We start from the raw sequence: 21,361 nt of genomic DNA, 5'->3' as shown, positions 1-21,361 counted from the left end.
GCTGTAAGAAAATGTTTAAATATTAAAGTAGGACATATCTAACATAACCTCAAAGACATAATGTTTACAATACACAAATTGATTCATTTATCAAGTGAGGGCGTTACAATATAAAAACAAATCTCATGTTTATGACTTCTTATTTGCCAGGTTTGTCCAGGAGCTCTTAAATCTAACCTATAATTAAACACCGACACTCTCAACAGTTTGAAATATGCACATTTCACAAGAATACATTACATTTCCTATCAACTCTCTCCAACCAAAACCTACCCTATTACTCTTCTCTCCTTCAGGCAGAGTTCACGGCCATGCGGGAGCAGTACATGCGTGGGGGCGAAGGCTTCATCATCTGCTATTCTGTTACTGACCGCCAGTCATTCCAGGAGGCTGCCAAGTTCAAGGAGCTTATTTTCCAGGTCCGTCACACCTATGAAATTCCCCTGGTGCTGGTGGGTAACAAAATTGACCTGGAGCAGTTCCGCCAGGTGAGTGCAAATTTTCTATTAGCTTGTCTCTGCCTCCAGTGGTACCTGGTATCAAGTATGACTGCATTCTGTTTCAGTTAATCAACCACATGTTTTTTTTTTCCTCCCAAGAAATATATTATTTTCCTTTATAGTGTGTTTCCTTCCTCTATAATCATCGGTCCCATATGCTGTTTCATAGTATCCTCATCATTCTCTGTATTCTTGAATCTGTCAGGTATTATATTTGCTTTGAACAATAGTGTATAAAAGAAATGACCCTGTGGAGCTTTTGAGTTTGAGATTTAAAAATCCTGCAGCTTCTGTGTTTGCCACTTGGAATGTTCACATTTGAGTTCCAAACTTCACATGAGACCCACGTGTCATGTGCACCAGGGTCAGAGCTGTCCTTACCAAGGTACCATGCATGTAGGAAAAGCCGTCTTGCATGTTTTCTTAGCAGTCATCTTCTCCTGTCGTTATATGAGACACCTCAACCAATCCACCTGGCACAGCAAATGTCCCCCGGTTGAGCATTATTTGTTTTTTGACTTATGAAGTCCATAACAGACATAAAGATTTAAGTCACTAAGTTTTTGAGTCATTTTTCATGTGTTGATAGATAAAAGTCTTCCCTTTGTGTATTGAATGAGAAATTGCTCTCATATACAGTTTGTCATTTCTAAACCATGGCTGCTCTACCATCACGGTATTCAGAAAGTTTCATGTATTCTTCAAGCAAACTTCAGAAGGGAGAAACTGTATGTATCTTGAGTGACAAGTTTTCCAGACTTGCCATCATTCATTACAGTGTGTTCTCATCAGACCAGACACTGCTTCTTAGGCATCACCTGATGGGGAGGCTGTCACGGTGCCCTCTCTGAGATGGCTGCATGGAACCTGTAACCCAGCTGCTGTCTGTTCAGGGACCAGGAAAACCACCACAGGATTCCATTGCTGTGACTTAGATTATAGAAAGGAACTTGCATGCAAATCAAATTTTTGTAAATCTAATTTTCTAAATTGAGTTGCTTAGTTGTAATTTGGGATGCTTCATCTTTATTTATACTGGCTTTAAATTTGAACTGGCTTTTAATAGTTTCTGTTATTCCATTTAGTGATTAATTTTTAAACCAGCTACTACTGTAACTTACTAATAAGACCTTTTGCTAAGGTAGGAATAATGGCTAAAGCAAACAGAGTTTTTTTCCCCTAATTTGTGTATCTTATGACTTTGAATTTTCATGTTTAATGCATTTAATGTTTTCTTAAAATGGAAAGAGCTCATATAAAGCCAATGTTTAAAAAGCTTTGCTGAACATGAAAATGCAGCTATTTACTGCAATGCTTTTTTTGTGGTGACTTTTTTCTATTTTCTATTGTACTTCAGATTCTAAGCGTCTTAAGGTGCTAGCTAACTGTTGTTATGGAAGCTGCCTTAGTTACTGTTCTATTGGTAGGAGGAGGCACCATGACCAATGAACTTTTAAAAGAAAGCATTCAGTTGGGGCTCGTTTGCAGTTTCAGAGTGTTCATGATCTTCATGGCAGGGAGCATGGTGGCAGGGAGGCCATGAAACTGGAGCATTAGCCGAGAGCTCACGTGATCTGCAAGTTGCAGCAGAGAGTGTGTGTGTGTGTGTGGGGGGGGCATGGGCTTTTGAAACCTCAAAGCCCATGCACAGTGACACATGTCCTCCAGCAAGGACACATCTCCTCATCCTTCCCCAACAGTCCCACTAACTGGGAACCAAACATTCAAATATATGAGCCTATGGGGAGCCATTTTTATTCAAACCAAAAGCAGAAGCTATGCTGGTTTGTTTCCTGTGTAACTGATCTGTTGCAGTTTTTCTACTTTATTTTGCTTTTGCAAAATTGTTTATTGTGATAGGATTACTCCTCTGAAAGAGGAGGTGTTCATCTCAGTAATTTATTACCACCCTATCCTCACCTACTTTGCAAAAGAAAGAAGAGGGTCACAGTGTCTGAATCTCCCAGATACACCCATCTGAAGAGTGGGGTGCTTTGATCTCTGTCTTGGTTAGTTTTTGTCCACTTGACACAATCCAGGGTCATCAGCGAAGAGGGAATCTCAGTTGAGAAAATACCTCTATTAGATTGGCCTCTAGGTGAGTCTGTGAGAGCATTCTCTTGATAAGTGATTGATGTGGGAGGAAACAATCCACTGTGGGCAGTGTCACCCCTAGGATGGTGGCCCTGGATTGTATAAGGAATAAGTCTGAGTAAGCCGTGGGGAGCAGGCCAGTAAGAAGACTCCTTCCATGATCTTTGCATCAGTTTTTGCCTCCAGGCTCCTGCCTTGAGTTCCCTTCCTAGCTTCCCTCAATGGTATACTGTAACCTGTAAGCCAAATAAGCCTTTTCTTTCCCAAGTCGCTTTTGATATTCGTCACAGCAACAGAAACTTAACTAATACCCTTTCCTTAGGGCTTCTAGGAAGAAGCATGAGGGGACACTCATACTTGTACATCATTAGTGATTACTGGGAGGCAGCACCTGCACATCAGTGATTACTGTGCCTCCTTAGTTGTACACGGAGAATTCCTGGAGAACAAACAACACCGACTGGGCTACTCAGGGGAGCTGTGACTCTAAGAAAACTAGGAATATGAGAACATTAGGAAACATTAGGTTCAGTCCACACCTTGTAGAGTGATTTTGTGATTCCAAATACTGGTGACATTGGCTTCCCCATGCTTTCTAGGCACTGATTTTTCTAGGATCAAAGAAGGCTCTTGGCTCAAAGACTCAAAACGACCCCTGAGGCAGGTTCATGAGAGCCCACCACACCCTGGAAAGTTGGCTGCTTTTTCCCAGTCAGCACTAAAGTGAATCACAGCAATACAAACCACAAAGCACTGAAGCCAGCACTATGACTAAACAGAGGGAATAGTCACATTGGACTTCACAGGCTTCCTTTTAGATAAAACAACACACATGAGAGTCACAGAGAGTGAAAAACCATGGACACACAATTACCACCTTCTTAAAGGTGCTCCTGCACCAAGTGTCCAGTAATGAAGTCTCCGATAATGAAGTGCTGATGTGGAAATTGGGCTTCTGGCTGTGGTGTTTGTGATAGAAATGACCATTCATGAAATTGCAGAATGGGCTTTTTCTTTGCAATATGATTTCAATTTACACTTTATTTTCATCTTTCAGCACTGTGCTGTTAAAATGTAAGCATTTGAAGAATGAGACTATTAAAGAGATAAATCTATCGACAGAACTTGACTTTACAAACTATTGTAGCTAGCAGGAAAATTAAGACTAAAACAGACTATGTACTCTATATTACATGTATGCTTGAAAATTATTTCTGTATTTTACATCTGAAACACACACAGGTATCTATCTATCTATCTATCTATCTATCTATCTATCTATCTATCTATTTATCAATCATCTATCTATCTATCTACCTATCTACCTACCTACATATCTATTGTCCATCTATCTATCATCTGAGCAAAGATGCTAACACTAAGACTGTTTATAATTCAAATAAGTCCTATGAGGCTTCCTGGAGTAACAAAGACCAGTCGTTAAAGTCCCTGACACAAAATAGGCTGGACTTGTATAGTAATGAGGGACTAAGGATGAGTGTCTCACAAGGCATCTCTTCTTTCTCAGTCTTCTTTAAAATAGGTTAAAAACAAAAGGTTCTTCTATTTAAAGCTGCCTATTTAACTTTGTAGGTGCTTATATTGCTAAGGTATTTGGGTGAGCTTTATGTCCTTTCAACTAAAAAAAAAAAGATGAATAAAGAAACAAGTAATGATGATTAGAGCATCAAGATTTTCTTGTTTTTTAACCTGCTTGAGTTAAAATGAAAGAGTTCTTTGTAAGAGCTAATATTTTATCCAGGAATATTTATTCTGGTGCTGATGAATTGATGAATTAGTCAAGCATGGGACTTCATTAATTATATTTAATTCTTACCACAATCATGAAATTGGCTCCCAAATGATGTGATGCCTATTTATCTAGGAGTCAACTCAAGCTTCTAGACATTCAGGAATTTGCAGAATTTCATGCAGTCAGTTAAAGATAAGAGGTAAGACTTAGCATTTTCTGATTTAATGTTTCACTGCTGTACTGTGGGCCTGTCAAGCACCAGTTCATCATGAATGCATACTTTGTTTTGCTTTTGGTTTTTCCTAGATTAAGGATCATAGGATGCCTCTCAGATAATAGAACATGAAACAAAAACAAACAAACAAACACCCCAGCTTTTTATTGCCAAGTAGTTATAGGGAGGATCAGAAAACTAATTCTTTGAGTGTGAATGTAGATCTTCAACCCCTGGACAAGACAGTTAGCCAAAGCAAGGAGAAAGAGTGAGGGAAAATAAGAAAAAGACAAGGGTCCTGTGTTATGAAAGACTATTTCATACAGCTGGACAATCTTTTCCAGAATCCAATGCAATGACTTCTCTATGTGCGATGTTAGGGTTTGACCCCAGTACCTGGCGCAGGACACGAGGCAGCACTAAGTTCTATCCGACTCTGCATCCAGACTGTTCTGTGACTTCCCGACTCTCAGACAGCAGCACCAGGTCCTTGAGCCTCTGTGATGTCCTTGTTCCTCCTGGTCAAGTCCTCTGACATCACACAGGGGAGAGAAAGGATCATTTCTGTTTGTGGAAAACCCTAACCAATCCCATAAAGAAGGCTTATGAATTGGAATGACTTCCAGAGATTTGGGGGATAAAGTTTTCCATCAGTCACAGACTACAAGCTGTCTTATCCTGAAGACAGAACATGGCAAACCCTTCAGTTATAAGAAATAAACTTGAAACCAGGAGCTACTGCTCTCCAAGGCTGGGCAGCTCAGTGGTGCCTTGGGATCACGGAAGCATTTCTGTATTTTTCAATGAGATATCTAGTACCAGAAGTATTGATCTTAATTAGAGGTGGGTAACTATATCTCCGGGCATTGGGGATGGCTTTGTTGAGAGAATGATATTTATGTAGAGTTATAGCAAATACCTACTTATCATAGCAGCATATCAATAGCTTGAAAATACTGTAAGAAAATAAGAAACCCAGTCCTCTTAAAAACCTTTCTCCCTAGGATCGATGCAAAGTAAGTAAGTAGATCACCACATTATCTCACTGCCAGTGTGGACAATAGTTGATGACAAAGATGAGACCCATATTGGCAGCATATTTGGGGAAAACACCCCAAAAGACAAATATCCTGGTCAGGGAGAAACAGTCTGATGTAGGGTGAGGGCTATTTTAAGAAGAGCAGAAAGAAAATAAATGTTAGGAAGAAGGAATAAATCTTGGCTTTAGAGCTGTACATAAGCAGTAGCCAGTGATTTGTAGGGAGTTGGGAGATAAGCATATGTCATAAACATGTGTCAAGCATGCTCTGAATAATTGCATGGACAGTTCTTGCCTTGGAGACACATTTCATCAAAGATAAAACAAACATGCAGATATCTACCAGAGTGTATGATATGAGAGTCAGCAGATTTTCAACTAATGAGCATTTATTTTCTAAATGCAAATGAAAGGTTTAGCAATTCATTTCTACTGTCATGATAAACACTTAAATTTAACTAATAGTTTTATTTATCTCTAGTTATACATTTTTATTTTCCTTTTATTTTCTTTCTATAATTTAATTTATTAAATGTGAATGTTAACTACAATTGATATGGAAGTAAAATAAAGCTTAGAATTTTACATAATTTGTCCAAACTTATAGAGTTCAGAATTAGAATCTGAATCTAATCAGTTTTTTTCATTTTCTCTCTCAATATAATACATAAATAAACAAATAAATAAGTAAATGTATGCATGCATACTTTTTATATATCATATGTATACATTATATTTATTTTCTTTTATTAAATTAATTAATTATATTTATTTTTTGAGACAGGGTCTTTCAGTGTAGTTCTGGCTGTCCTGAAACTCACTGTGTAGACCAGGCTGGCCTCAGACTCACAGAGATCCTCTTGTCTTTGCCTTATGAGTGCTGGGATTTAAGGCTTGTGCCACCATACCCAGTTAATTTATATTTTTAATCTTTTGAGAATTTCACACATGAGTGCTTGTTTATATAATTTCCACCCCTCAATCTTCCTCCTCTAAATCCTTCCATGTAACCCCCCACTTACTCTCAAATTCACAAATACACACACACACACACACAAATAAATTCATTTAGTGTTGCTCATACATTCATGTGTTTTTAGGGCTCATTACATGGGTTTAGATAAGCTACCAAGAGACTTGTCCCCGGAGAAGACTGATTCTCTTTCTCACAGTAGCCTGTAGCTTTTCATTTAAGATTGGGACTTTGTGAAATTTCCCCCACCAACCTTGGTATGAAAACTGATGTTATCATTATTAGGGTCTTGCTTAGACTGCCATAGTTTTGAAAAGTCATTGGTGCCATTTCTTTGTCATCTTTAGACGACACTATCTCCCAGTAGACATTCTGATCTTCTGGCTCTCACAATCTTTTCAGCCCCTCTTCCAGGGATATTCTCTGCTCTAGCTGTAGGAGTTGTGTTGTAGATTTCTCAGTTGGGGTTGGACACTCTTAGTCAGTTGTTCTTTGCATTTTGACCTGTTATGGATCTCTGTAACAGTCTCTGTCTGCTATAAAAGGAAGCTTCTTTGATGAGGGGTGAGAGCTGCACTGTCTATGAGTATAAGAATAAGTATTTAGAATGTAGTAAGAAATAATATTGGTTTTAGATTCCAAGCAGTAGATTCTCTTCTAGAATAGGTGATCTTCCCAGTCATGGGTGGTTGCCTAGGTTTACAATACAGGCATGAATTCCCTCCCATTGAGTGGGCCCTATATCCAATCAAATTGCTGTTGGTGGCTGCCAAAACAAAACTGCCAATATTGCGCCATTGAGGCTATCTTGCAAGCCAGTTATTGTTGGATTTCAGCTGGGTTAGACACCATTGTTTCTCCTTTGTCAGCCTTGCATAATTCCTCTGGCTTCTATGAGAGCTAATCCTCAGAAAGGAGGCTTCTAGGTCAGTTCCAGCTAGATTCCTCCAAGTACTATGTCCAAAGCATGTGGTATTTTCGGGAAACAGGGTCTTACCTTTAAGTTCTGGGACGCTGTCAAGAGCAATACCAATAACCTCCAGTCTTTTTTAGTATCTTGAACCCATACCCCAACCAACAGCTTGAAGTGAGGTTTTCCATGCATGGTACTGGAGTTTTTGTCAAATTTGTCTATGGCTTACGGGAGGATCATTATCACTCCATTTAAGCTACACATACACACACACTACATATGCGATTTTGAGTTAGCTCATAAAATAATATGCTTTTCCAAACAACTTCAGTGTTGTTTATTTTTCCTCCTTCTTTTTTTCTCTGAATTAAACCCCCTTCCCTTCCCTAGTTAACAGCCCTCCCCTTCTCCCCCCTCCTCTGTTTTCCCATTTTAATTTAATTTATTTATCAAATGATTAACAGCTAGTCAGTAAATGACAATCACTTTTGGAATCTGGGTGTCCAAGGGTGAACATAGAGAGGAATTACTCTGTTCACAGCAAAGCAGTGGTAGTAGTGGATTCTTTTCTAAAGTTTATGGCCTCACATCACTGGCTTTTTCCAGTACCAGGCATAATTTCCCTCCTCTTGAGTGGCGTTCAAGTCTAGCTCAGACAGCTGTTAGTTACCACATTTTGCACCCTTATGCATAGTTTGCCGTGCTGGTAATTGCCATGGTTCATGGGTAGCAGTTGAGTAGGACTGTTGAATTGCTTCCCTCACTTGTCAGCTTGCCTAATATTTTCTGGAACCATGGAAGCTAGACTGCAAGAGAGATGTTTTAGGTCAGATCCAGATCAGGTCTTCTGCGTCCTGTGTCCTGAGAGTGTGGTGTCTTCTAGGCTCTGGTCCCAGAACGCTCCACAGGCAGGACAAATTGTAGGTCAAAGGTTTTGTGGCTGGGTTGGTGTCCCAATCCCTCCACTTGAGGCCTTGCCTTGGGAGGCCTGCTCTTTTCTGAAGGGAGTTGGAGAGGGCATGGATCTGGCGAAGAGGAGAGGTGAGTGGTGGGGGAGGGGAGGGAGTGGAAACTGGGGTTGGGATGTAATATATAAGAGAAGAATAAACAAAATGAGAAAACAGAAAAAAAAGAAAGAGTGTGATGTCTTCAGAAATCGGGACACACCCTCAACTCCTGAGAGGTGACCAAGGGCTCCATCATTATCTGTATTTTTGGAGTCACTTGGATCACTCTGACCGACCATTCTAAAAGAGCTTTGCCTGTTACTGGGATTTTTATTAGTCTGTTGTTTTTGTGGGGCCCCTTGTCACCCCAAGTGGCTGAACTTGCTTTCATATTATATATATGCATATATATCTACACACACATGCATACACACACCTATATTGTGTATAACTTTAGGTAAATATAAGATAACACGACTCACTGAGTTTTTATCAAACAACCTTGGTGTTATTTGGCCCCCACCTCCCATTCTCTTTCTGTATTGACCTCCCTCCCTTGTCTCTAGTTGGAGCCCCCTCTCTGTTATTTTGTTTCTAAGTTCATATCACCTGTAGAATTATTCTTTGGCCAGCTTACTCTGATAACCTGGTTAAATCCTACATGTCTCGTACATATAGCCAGCTCTTTCAACTCGAACATAAATTTAACTGTGGATGAGTCTAATTGAATTCCAAGGATGTTTTACAAAGATTTGTGAGTTTGGTGTGCTAGAACATGGCCCCTGAAACCTGTTGCTCTGGTTGAGAGTCAGGAATCTATGCACAGCCCTTTAGAAGGGACAGAGAGGCAGTGCTGACTTTCTTGGAGGTCAGAATGGAGGACCATTAAGCTGGTCATAGAAAGGTGAGGTCATGGTTGCAGTAGATACTTCCCAGTCTGCTTGGTGGGTTTCTGCTTAAGTTATTTTTATTTTTCTCTAAATGCCCAATAATATTAAAGTTCATCCTTCCTCTGACCTCTCCAGCAGTCTCAGCTCCAGAGTTTTATGTAAACACGGCTCATCTATATGTCCAATTGTGTCGTTGTTTCCCATACCTTTGAATGTAACGTCATCATATTAAGCTCTCCTTCTAATCTTGGCTTAAGGAATTGTTATGCTCTCTATCTACGACCTCTCTGACAATCATCCCCTTTCCTTGGGCACATTTCACACTATGTCCTTCTGTTTTTGCATGTGACTGCTCAGGTGGCTCACACAACTCATTAAGAGAGGAGTTGTCTTACATAAAATCAGGGAAAATCCTTTATGAAGAAAGACATTTAAATTAAAGGACCAGATACTATTTTCTTTTTCTTCATGTCTTAAAAAACAAATTGAAGGAGGAAAAAGAGGCAAAACCATTTGAGATTATGACCCTATTGTATATCTTCACCCTAAGAAAAGACAAATGCAAATGAATGGGAACAAGGTATGGAGACACATGCCTGTAATTCCAATAGTAAGCAAGCCGAAACGGGACATTGGTGCATTATAAGCCAATTGGTGTTGATCCTAGTTCTGGGAGGGAGAGAGAGAGAGAGAGAGAGAGAGAGAGAGAGAGAGAGAGAGAGAGAGAGAGAGAGAGACTTTGAGATGCCTGACTCAGAGGATGATGGGTTGTGGTGAGTGCAAGAGCCACAATAGGAAGGAAGTTTGCCTCCCCCAAAACTCTTTTTAGTTTGGGTAGGGAAACCAGAAATATTTAGAAAAGATGAATTATTTTTATTAGCAATTCTCTTAGAAGAGAAAATCATACTATTCTCATAACAATCAAACAGAATCTGGGGCAGGCAAATCAAGTTTGAAATGCAGTTTTGCGTACTTAGCAGTTAGTGATTAAGTCTTCTTTTCCCAGTCCTTCAGAAATGCAGCTGAAAGGAGGATGTTGTGGTGTCATGGAGGAAGTTGTACCATCACGGAGGATGTTGTGCAGTTAGGAGGATGTGGTGTCATGGGCATGTGTGCCATCATACAGGATGTTGTGCAGTCATGGAAGATGCTGTCTATTCATGGAGCATTTTGTGCAGTCATGGAGGATGTTGTGCAACCATGGAAGATGTTGTGCAGTCATGGTGGATGCTGTCTACTCATGGAGGATGTTATTCATTCATGGAGGATGTTGTGCAGTCATGGAGGATATTGTGTAGTCATGGAGGATGTTGTATAGTCATGGAGGATGTTGTGTAGTGATGGAGGATGTTGTGTAGTGATGGAGGATGTTGTGTTGTCATGGAGGATGTTGTGCAGTCATGGAGGATATTGTGTAGTCATGGAGGACGTTGTGTAGTCATGGAGGATGTTGTGTAGTCATGGAGGATGTTGTATTGTCATGGAAGATGTGCTGTCATGGAGGATGTTGTATAGTCATAGAGGTTGTTGTGCAGTCATGGAGGATGTTGTGTTGTCATGGAGTATGTTGTGTTGTCATGGAGGATGTTGTATAGTCATGGGGGATGTTGTGTAGTCATGGGGGATGTTTTGAAGTTATGGTGACTGTTACATAATCATGGTTGTCCTTAGAGGAAGCATCACAGAGGTTCTTGGAAGCACTCTTTCTTTCAGACATCAGCAACTGCATCATCTTTATTGGATAGTCTTACTTATTCCATGCCACTGCTTAAGAATTATCTTCTCTTTTATCTCTGGTTTGTTTTAACTAGAGTGAAAAGACTTTTTGTAATCAGTGAGGCTGATATTTCATCCTGGCCACTGTCTTGCCTCCCTCCTCTCCTTCCAGTTCCTCTCCTTGACCTACCTCTGTTCCCACCCCCCACAACCCACTCCTCCTCCCTTTCTGTTTAAGAAAGGGCAGGTCTCCCAAGAATATCAACAAAACATGGTATATCAAATTGTAGTAAGTCTAAGTGCCTCCCTATATGTTACAGCTGGGCAAGGTGACCCAGTATGAGGAGTAGGGTCCCAAAGCCAGTAAAAGAGTTGAAGACAGCCCCTGTTCCCACTGTTAGGAGTCCCACAAGAGGACCAAGCTACACAACTGTAACATATATGCAGAGTGCCTAAGTCAGTCCCATGTAGGCTCCCTGGTTGTTAGTTTGGTCTCTGTGAGCCCCTATGAGCCCAGAATAGTTGATTCTGAGTTTTTTTTTTTTTTTTTTTTTTTTTTTTTGTGTGTGTGTGTGTGTGTGTGTGTGTGTGTTGACCCATCTGGCTCCTACAATCCTTTCTCCTCCTGTCTATTAAAAGCCAGATAAGTTATAGTATTGAGGTCATTTAACTTTAGTATTTTTATAATTCTCATTTGCTGCACACAGGGCACTGTCTCTGCATATATGGAAATGAGACATTATGAGAGATGGATTTGGTTTTAGTTTGAAGAAATAAAAACTCAGATCACCCTGGTTGGGTACCCTGACATGCTCCCAGTCTTAGTCAGTGTTCTACTGCTATGAAGAGGTAACATGACTACTGCAACTCCTATAAAGAATATCATTTAATTGAGGCTTGCTTACAGTTTTAGAGGTTTAGTCCATTGTCCCCACAGTGGGGAGCATGGCACCATGCAGGCAGACATGGTGTGGGAGAAGTAGCTGAGAGTTCTACATCTGGATCCACAGGCAGCAGGGGGAGAGAGATACTGGGACTGGCTTGGACTTTTGAAACTTCAAAGCCCACCTAGTGACACACTTCCTCCAAGAAAACCACAGCTACTCCAACAAGGTCACACCTCCTAATCCCTCTCAAGGTGTGCCACTCTCTGATGACTTCCTAGTCATCAAATATATGTGAGCCTATGGGGACCATTCTTATTCAAACCACTACTTTCCACTCCCTGGGCCCCATAGACTTGTAGGTATCATAATGCAAAAATGGATTTAGTCCAACTTCAAAAATCCCCATAGTCTATCAAACTCTCACTACTATTTAAAAGTCCAAAGTTTAAAGTCTCTTCTGAGATTCAAGGCAATCTCTTAACTGTAATCCCTATAAAATGAAAATAAAAACACATACTTCCAACATACAATGGCATAGAATATGCATTACCATTCCAAAAGGGAGGAAAAGAAGCAAGGTGATGGACCACTGGAATAAAGCGAGGCCAGAAGAACAGCTGGGCAAACTCAAAACTCTGCATTTACATGTCTAGTAACAAAGGGCTCCTCAGATCTCCACCTCCTTTCAGCTTTGTTGACTGCAACACACTTCTCTTTCTAAGGTTGGTCCCATACCTTGTTAGCACCTTTCCTTGCCAGATGTCTTGTGACTTTGGCATCTTCAACATCTTAGGGTCTTCAACAAAATCCAGGCTCCATCCTCACATCTTCACTCAATGGCCTCTCTGGTTCTCCATGCAAGGACTCCAGTGCCACACACCTGGCCTCATTGGCTTTCCTCAGCTATGGATGGAGATTCCTCAACTCTTTTCTTATATCCTTGACTCTAAAGCCAGAATCATGTGGCCAAAGCTGCCAAGTTCTGCTGTTTTCTGAGGCTGGAATTTAGTCCTGGTATTCAGTTACATCTGCATCAGCTTTCTGTTTTTGATGCTTTCCTTTACTGCTTAAACTTTTCTTTAATTTCTTTTCACAAGTTGGAAGTTTAGGTGGGTGGAGTCCTTCCCTGATGTTAGCACTCCCTCTATTCCATTTTGGGTCAGGCTTTTCCTCATTTTTTTTTTAATTTTTAAAATTATTTATTCAGATATCAGTATCACATTAACCCTGGTGAGACACTCCAGCTCTGAGAGGCACTGCAGAGATGAGGTTTAACCAGGCTCAGAACCCAGGTGGAGAGAACAAGTCATCCCGGAGCTCCCATTCAGAACACCAGTCAAGTACCAGCTCTGATGAGCGTTTTCCCTTTATCCATCGAGACAGAGCACATGCAGTTAAAGTTATGTGAAATGGTCTAATTCTACCACAGTTTTTAAAAGAAACAAATAGGAAAACCCTGTGTCCAGGATCTATCTGTTTCGGATGTGTTCCCGAGCCAAACAGAAGCTGAGAGTGCTATGGAGTACATAGACCAAATCAAACAGTATTCGGATTTTATGAAGACATTAAAGGATGGGTTTTTGTTGTTGTTTTGTTGTTTTGTTTTGTGACAGAATCTCACTATGCAGCCTCTGTTGGCTGTGTAGACCAGGCCAACCTCAAACTCACAGAGATCTGCCTATCTCTACCTCCTGAGGGCTGGGATTAAAGTCAGGCACCACCATGTCCCATGGTGATTTATCTTTTATACCTGAAGACCTGAACATTTCTCATTAGCTCTTAGATTAGAGACATGTGTCTGTTAAAAAATCGAAGGGTGGGGCACTGTGAGGCCAGATTAACTTCAATTCCCTTCCAGTTTTGTGGGAAGGAGCTATGAAGCAATGCATGTGCCAGATTCTACCAAGAAAAACTGCAGACTGAACTGACCCAGCATTCCTTGCAATGTTTATTCTTAGACCTTCACTACTCTCTTGTGAGTATTTAATTTACACACAAAATAGCATTATACCTACACAGGTCATCAGGATTCCAGTGCCGACTTCTTTCCACCCCTGAATTGACATGCGTGTTACAATCTCTAGTAAACTGAAGAATGGTATATGTACTTTTGGGAGTAGATGCATGAACAAACTGAAAGTGTCCCTCTGTTTCCTCTGCCTAGTACAAGCTGGAGCCCAGATGCTGGTTTTTATAGAGAAGGCCATATGTGCACCCTTACCTTGATGTGCCTTAATAACTCCATATTAAATTCTCTTTCCTAGCTGTTTTGATTTTATCTTTCTTTTTTATCCTCATTTTTTTTTATCTCTTTGAGCACTGGACTTAGCTCTATTACATTTCTTGGGGCCCTTTTTCTTCTCAAACTGTATGTTTTGTGCATTTTCTTTCTCAGTTTGCTAATTTTCCTTGTAGATCTGCATAAGAGTGATCATTAATAACCACAGGATACAGTCAGTACTAGGTTGTCTTGAAATCTCTTCTGCCAATACTGTTAATCCAAAACTCTTCAATTTAGGCTTGAGCAGATTTTTTTTTTTTTTTTTTTGACAAGAACAGAAAGCAGCCACATTCTTTGCCAAAATATCACAAGAATGATCTCTAGGGCACTTACTAATATTCTTCTGCTCTAAAACTTCTTGATCTGGGCCCTCACAGTTAAGTTGCCCTCAGCACTGTGTTTCTTGCCCCTACCAGTATGGCTCATTAAATCCCACCTAAAGCTTTCAACTGCTTTCCTAATCCAAAGTCCCAAAATCCACATTCTGCCAGCAAGCAGCATGACCAGTATTATCACAGCACAAACTTCTGCTCTAGTCAGTGTTCTATTACTATGAAGAGACACCATGACCATAGGAACTCCTATAATATAAAGATTATAATATAAATTGGGGCTGCCTTATGGTTTCAGAGGTTTAGTTCATTGTCATTGTGATAGGGAACATGGCAGAATGCAGGTAGATATTGTTGCAGAAAAAAGTAGCTAAGAGTTCTATATATGGATCTGCAGGCAGCAAGAAGAGAGAGACACTGAGCTTGACCTGAGCTTTTGAAACCCCAAAGTTGACCCCCAGGGTCACTTCCTCCAACAAGAGGACACCTACTCCAACAAGGCCGTGCCTCTTAATCCCTTTCAAGTAGTGCCACTTCCAGATGACTAAGCATTCAAATATATGAGCCTATGGAGGCCATTCTTATTCAAACCACCACATTCCATTCCCTGGCCTCCATGGGCTTGCAGCTACACTATAATGCAAAAATGTATTTAATCCAACTTCAAAAGTCCCTATAGTCTATTCTTATTTGACCACTACAGTCCTCCTGTTTATTGAAGTGTAGCATTCAATATTGGGAATGCAAACAGGCATTTCTAGAAGTTTAAAATGAAACACTCTAAGAAGAAGACATGAATCAGTAGCTATTTATATTTAAATTTACATCACCTGTATATCATAAAAAGGAAAATATAACTTATTAACACAGGCTCTCTTTCGCTCATCAGCCTTTATTTCCAGTTTTGCTGAAGCCAGTCTGTGTTGGGTGGAAGTTTTGTTTCACCATGGTTTGCATCAACATTTGATTCTGGGTAATTTATAACAGAAATAATGTATTATACAAATATATGTTTTTCTCCACTTACTAATTTCTATATTGAAAATATGGACCCTTTCACTGAACTGTAAATTAACTTAAATATACCGTATGAAATATATACACATAGATTGATGTGTACAGTTACAAAGGCAAGTTGTTTATATTTATGTGTGTGAACTTTGACAGAATGGTGACTTTGATAGTTATATCATATATAAATTCAGCTCCTTAATTTTAATGACTACTATTCTAAATAACTTGTATGGTAATTTACCCTATTGCCCCACTATAATGTGTTTCCTACAATGCTTCACATGATCAGAAATGCTGTCATTTCTGCTTTTGCCTTTTCAAACTCTGCACCAGACAGGGCTGGAGGGCACATGAAATACATTGGAGACATGTAGATTTTCAGTTTTATAGAGTATGAAAAATGGTTTTCCATAATAATTGTTACCAGTTCACAAACCCTCTAAGACACAAAATTTATCTTTCTGTATCTGAATTGTTAAATTGTTAAATTTGGATCATTTTCTAGACTGATTATTATGATTTTTTTCCTGTTTATTTTGCTTCTCATTCTCCTGACTAACAACTAGGTGAGGCAACTTTGATGTCTCTTCCTGTGAATTTTTTATTTATATAACAGACTGGTATATCTATTCAGCTATGTGTCCTTTGCATATTAATAGGAGATTGTTATATATCATTTTAATGTTTATATTATTTATATCTTTCTCTGTGTGTATTTCATGCCTGCATGTGTGTATGCATGTATGTGTGTGTGTGTGTGTGTGTGTGTGTGTGTGTGTGTGTGTGTGCATGCGCACACCTGTCTCTCTGTCTGTCTGTCTGTCTATGCATGTGGAGGTCAGAGGACAACCTTGTGTGTCAGTACTGGCAATCTACCCTGTTTGAGATGGTGTCTCCTGATTGCTGTTCTGTATGCCAGGCTAGTTAACCTACAGGCATGTGTCTGCTTCCTATTTTTCTGTAGGAGCACTGGTATCACAATCATACATGCATGATCATACATTACTTTACATGGATTTTAAAACTAAATTCATGACCCCAGTTTTGTATGGCAAGCACTTTACCTAGTGACCATCTTTTCAGACCCTCAATTATTTTTATATTATCTAAATCTACCTCTCTAGGATTAATGTTTATTGTATATACTAGCAACACATACACACACAAATATAATATTCTCTTCAGCCATTGTTCATAGTTACCTCTCAGACCAACTCCAACCCCACTGCCATCCAAATCTCTCTTTCACTTCTTTGGGCCCAACTTAATTCCTGCAAATCAAGGCATCAAAAGCTAATTCATATTGCTGTGAAGATTCTGAACTCCATCCCACTGTGTGCTCAACTTTTATTGGATGATGTTCCACATTGGACACATTACTGTGTTTTAATCTTACCTTTCCTTGAAGCCACAGAGGTATATTCTTCTGTATTTTAACCTAGGGCCATTCAAGTTTTGATTTTGACAAGTAGGGCTTTAGTCATCCATCATTCATGTATTCATTTTGTGTATGGTGCAAGATACAGATGGAACTCTATGTGGTTATATATCAGGTGTTAACTTAACAATATCAGATATATCATTTACATATCCCAGGCCCATTTCTAGGAACCCCAAACACTAGCCCATTTACCTTCTTCACAGATGCTTCCTTAGAGTGAAAGAATAGAAAAAAATAATCCAACCAAGCAGTCATTTCATACTAAGGACCAACCTGTAAAGAAGACAGTACAGTTTTCTAAACACATGCACACCAAGGATGACAAGTTGCTGTAAAGTTTTTCTTTTTTTCCTATTTGTTATATAGATAATTACTATAAGAAATATATTTTATTTCAATGAGAGAGTATAAATTATGTTCAGAGACTTTAATATTTTAGCTTCCAACAAGAGTCTGTGCCCTAAGTGTAGATATTTATTTCTAATTGGCTGTACTAGTTAGCAACTTTAGTCTTTATAAGATCTGTTCTTTAAAATGGAAAACTTACTTTTAGCAGTTAAAATTAGTTATTTCTATATTATCCAATTTGTATAAAAAATGAAAATTATATATACTGAGCCCAGACGCTAGCAACAGCTGTAACTATTTATTCATGAGCTGATTTTATTTATTTATTTTTCTGTCTACAACTCTATACATTATATTGTTTATGTATGAATTTTTTATTTTTTTAAAACTTAAAGATACATTAATGGATTATATTATGATTGAAGATGGCATTTTTCTCAAATTTTTCTGTTTGTTTTATGTTAAAGGTGACTTTATTAAGATAGATTTGACTTTGCTGTATTGATGATTGCTCTTTCCTATTATTTTGATGTTCTTTCCATCTTTGTTGCACTATGTGTATAATTCTAAAGTAATATTTTTCTTAATTTTATCTAACCCTTTGTATTTGCATATTAAGGGATACTATTTACTTTTAAATATGTCTTACAATTCTTTAAAGATAATGTGAGTCCATTTTTGCATGTTGTAATTACCAATTAGAGTTCTATTTATTTAGTACTTTCTATTAATGATGTTTTCTGTTGGCTTATTTTACTTTTTCCAAAGAAGCCTCACAAATATTAAATACTTAGAAAGTTATTTATTTTATTTCTTTGAAATCATAACATATTACATTATTTCCTCCTCTCCTGTTCTCCTTCTAAACCTTTCTGTATGTCTCTCCTTGCTCTTTTTAAAATTCGTGATCTCTTTTTTCATTAATTTTTGTTACACACACACACACACACACACACACACACACACACACACACACACACATATATATATATGTGTGTGTGTGTGTGTATGTGTGTTCCTAAGCACATAAATACAATCGGCTCAGTCTGTATGCTATTTGTATGTGTGTTTTCAGGGTTGACCCTTTGGTATTGGCTAAACCATTGTGTTCTTCCCTGGGGCTGACTGTTTCTCCTACTGTTAGCAATCCTTAGTTTCTTCTCTCTTGTCCTGACAAAACAGGTATTCATGTATTCAATGATTGCCAGTTCTTCCCACTCCTCCATCCCACCAATTATTTGGAACCTTGATGCTCTCTCTAAATGTTGAAAGTGTTGGTATAACATATCACATGATACAGTGCATTCTTGCAACTTGCATACCCACAAAGACTGCATCTAAATCAGGAAGCTAAGCATTCTCAGCATCACTGTTGTCCCTTCAGCGCTATTCATAACTGGAATCCCCATAGTCCTCTTCTGAATTTATATTTGTAATAATTGTTTTAGTTTAGTGTCTTACTATGTCTTTATATACAACATCGTGGCCATTTATGCATAATTTATAAGCAAGAATGTAAAGACTGGCTTCCTGAGAGCCAGATCTGAAGAGAGAGTACCATGTTGAACTGTGCAGTATCAAACACCAAATAAAATACTTTGATTATCAATTTCATCCAAAATCCTTTTGGAATAGAAGATTGCCATATTAATAGTAATGGATTAAAGTGTTCCAAATGTTAATTTTTACTTGAATTTTCATATTTTATCTTTGGTCACAAATACTGTCTGGTTGTTCTTGAAATAGAAGTTTCACTTTCTGATTTGCCAAGATAATATGTGTCAGGTTCTCAAGTTGAAATAGCTTTAGTTTTTGTGGTAATTATCCTTTCAAGGGAAAATAATGTTCTGTTAAAAAATATAGTTAGTTAAGCCACTTGCCGAAGTCCTCGTACAGTGTTTTAATCCAGGAAAGCTGTACATTGGTAGAACTGCTTTATGCTGACTTTCAATTTCATTACCCAGAGTTTAAAGACTGTGAACTGAAGCATAAATATTGAATGCAATTATATATGATTATTACTTCTTCAAGTTTATTCTTGTGCCACTGTTCTCATCACTGTGAGCATGTGATAGCAACAATCCAACAGTATGTGTTTGACTTCATGCTGCTACTGTGGCACAAGGTAGAACACCAGTGGTTACCCTGTCACTACCCTGCATGACCAGAATAAATAACAGCCCAGTGAGAAATCCAATTAAGAATGATATTATGAAAGTATGCAGTCTGGATAATGGCCAAAGCCCTTCAGTGTCTACCATCACCTGATTCTCACTGGCAGAGCCTACCTTACCATTGTCTCTGTGAGACACTCTCCTAACTTACCCCCTTTCATCAACATCTTATTTTATTTTACATATTTTCTTTTTTTTATAACTCACTGTATGAGTCTGAATAGTAAAACTTGTTTTCTTTTAGTCATTTTGTGAAAAATTATATCATTACTAATAAAAACAGAAAAAAGTTAACAGAATATTTATTCTTTCAGTGAATCCTATAGTAAAATTTGAAGCAGTAATAAAACAGTGTGCCCTTTTATTACAGCAAATACCTTCAGAAGGATAATGTTAATGGATACTGGTAGACAGTACTTTACCTTCTTGATTTTTTTAACTTGAAAATATTTTTTTTGGTACTATCATTATCCCATCCCTTTCTTCCCTCCCTAATCTATGGTATTCCCCTCCTCTCTTTCAAATTCATGGCCTGTTTTTTTTATTACTTGTTATTGTATACATATATGTATATGCATATACATTCCTATTTGGGAATATAACCTTCTCAGTTTGTATAATGCTACTTGTATGTATGTTTTCAGGGATAGTGATTTGGTATTGGATAACCAATTGGTGTACTCTTTTTTGGAGAAGGATGTTTCTACCACTCTTGTCATTCTTTACTGACCTGTAGTTCTTTGTATGTGGTTGAGACTTCTTGAACTTTTCCCCATCTATTTTACATGTCTACTGGTGTTGTCCTTGTTCAGCTCATGTTTTGGAGGCCATGTTGTATCTTCTGGCATTACTAGAAGACACAGTCTCACAGGAAACTCCCTGATCTTTTGGCTCTTACAATCTTCCTCCCCCATTTCCTAAATATTTCCTGAGCCTTAGGTAAAGAAGTGCTATGTAGATGTACCTGTCGGAACCAAGCTCAACAACTCTGTACTTTGATTGTTGTTTTCTATAGTGGTGGCCATCTGCAGCAAAGAAGAGTTTCCTTGATAAGGGGTGAAAAATACACTTATCTGTGACTATAAGGCAGATGTTTAGATTGTTGTTGGGGATTATGCTAGTTTAAAAAAGACCCCTAGCAGTGGGACCAGAATCTGTCCCTGGCTCATGAGCTGGCTTTTTGGAACCTATTCTCTTTGGTGGGATGCCTCACTCAGCCTTGATGCAGGAGGGAGGAGCTTGGTCTTGCCTCAACTTGATATGCCATGCTTTGTTAACTACCATGGGAGGCCTTACCCTTTCTGAGGAATGGATAAGGAGGTGAGGTTGGGAGAGAGAACTAGAGGAGAGGAGGGAGGGGAAACTGTGGTTGGTATGTAAAATAAATTTAAAAAAGATAAAAAAGTAGTGGTTATAGATTCTCCTTCAATATTCATGACTTCAAGAGCCCTGGGTTATTGGCTAGTACCAGACATTGTTTCCCTCTTGTTGAAAGAGTCTTAAGTCCAATAAGAGAGTTGTTGGTTACCATCAAGGTATGCATGCCACCCCTGCACGTTTAGGATCATTTTGCCATGCTGGCTGTTGATGCGGTTCACAGGCAACACAGCTGGGTAGGATTGTCGGTAGCCTCCTTCTTTTGAGGTTTGACTTCTGATGCTGTGAAGATGAGTCCTCACTGAAGAGGCATTGAGGTCACTTTGAGTTCAGGGGTCTCTGGGCCCTGTTTCTGAAGTGCTTGCTTTCTTCAACAAGAGGGACACACCTTCTACCTCTGGGAGGCAGGTAAGGGCACTAGCAATAGTTTGTATATTTTGGGGGGGGTCTCCTGGACAGCCCTGGCTA

At 38.9% G+C, this 21,361-nt stretch overlaps 1 protein-coding gene across 1 annotated transcript in view; it reads left to right on the top strand.

Annotated features, from left to right (window-relative positions):
• Rit2 (Ras like without CAAX 2) overlaps positions 1-21,361 on the top strand; it is a 237,909-nt gene that overhangs the window by 57,193 nt on the left and 159,355 nt on the right. The window contains exon 2 of the mRNA XM_059246481.1: positions 297-488. Within this exon, the coding sequence (XP_059102464.1) occupies positions 312-488 (177 nt within the window). The 5' untranslated portion in view covers positions 297-311. The remainder of the gene's footprint in view (positions 1-296; positions 489-21,361) is intronic.

This window comes from Peromyscus eremicus, chromosome 19 (assembly GCF_949786415.1).
Source record: "Peromyscus eremicus chromosome 19, PerEre_H2_v1, whole genome shotgun sequence".
Lineage (NCBI taxonomy): Eukaryota > Metazoa > Chordata > Mammalia > Rodentia > Cricetidae > Peromyscus > Peromyscus eremicus.
The sequence above is the reverse complement of the archived record's forward strand: the minus strand, read 5'-3'. Positions and strand labels throughout refer to the sequence as shown.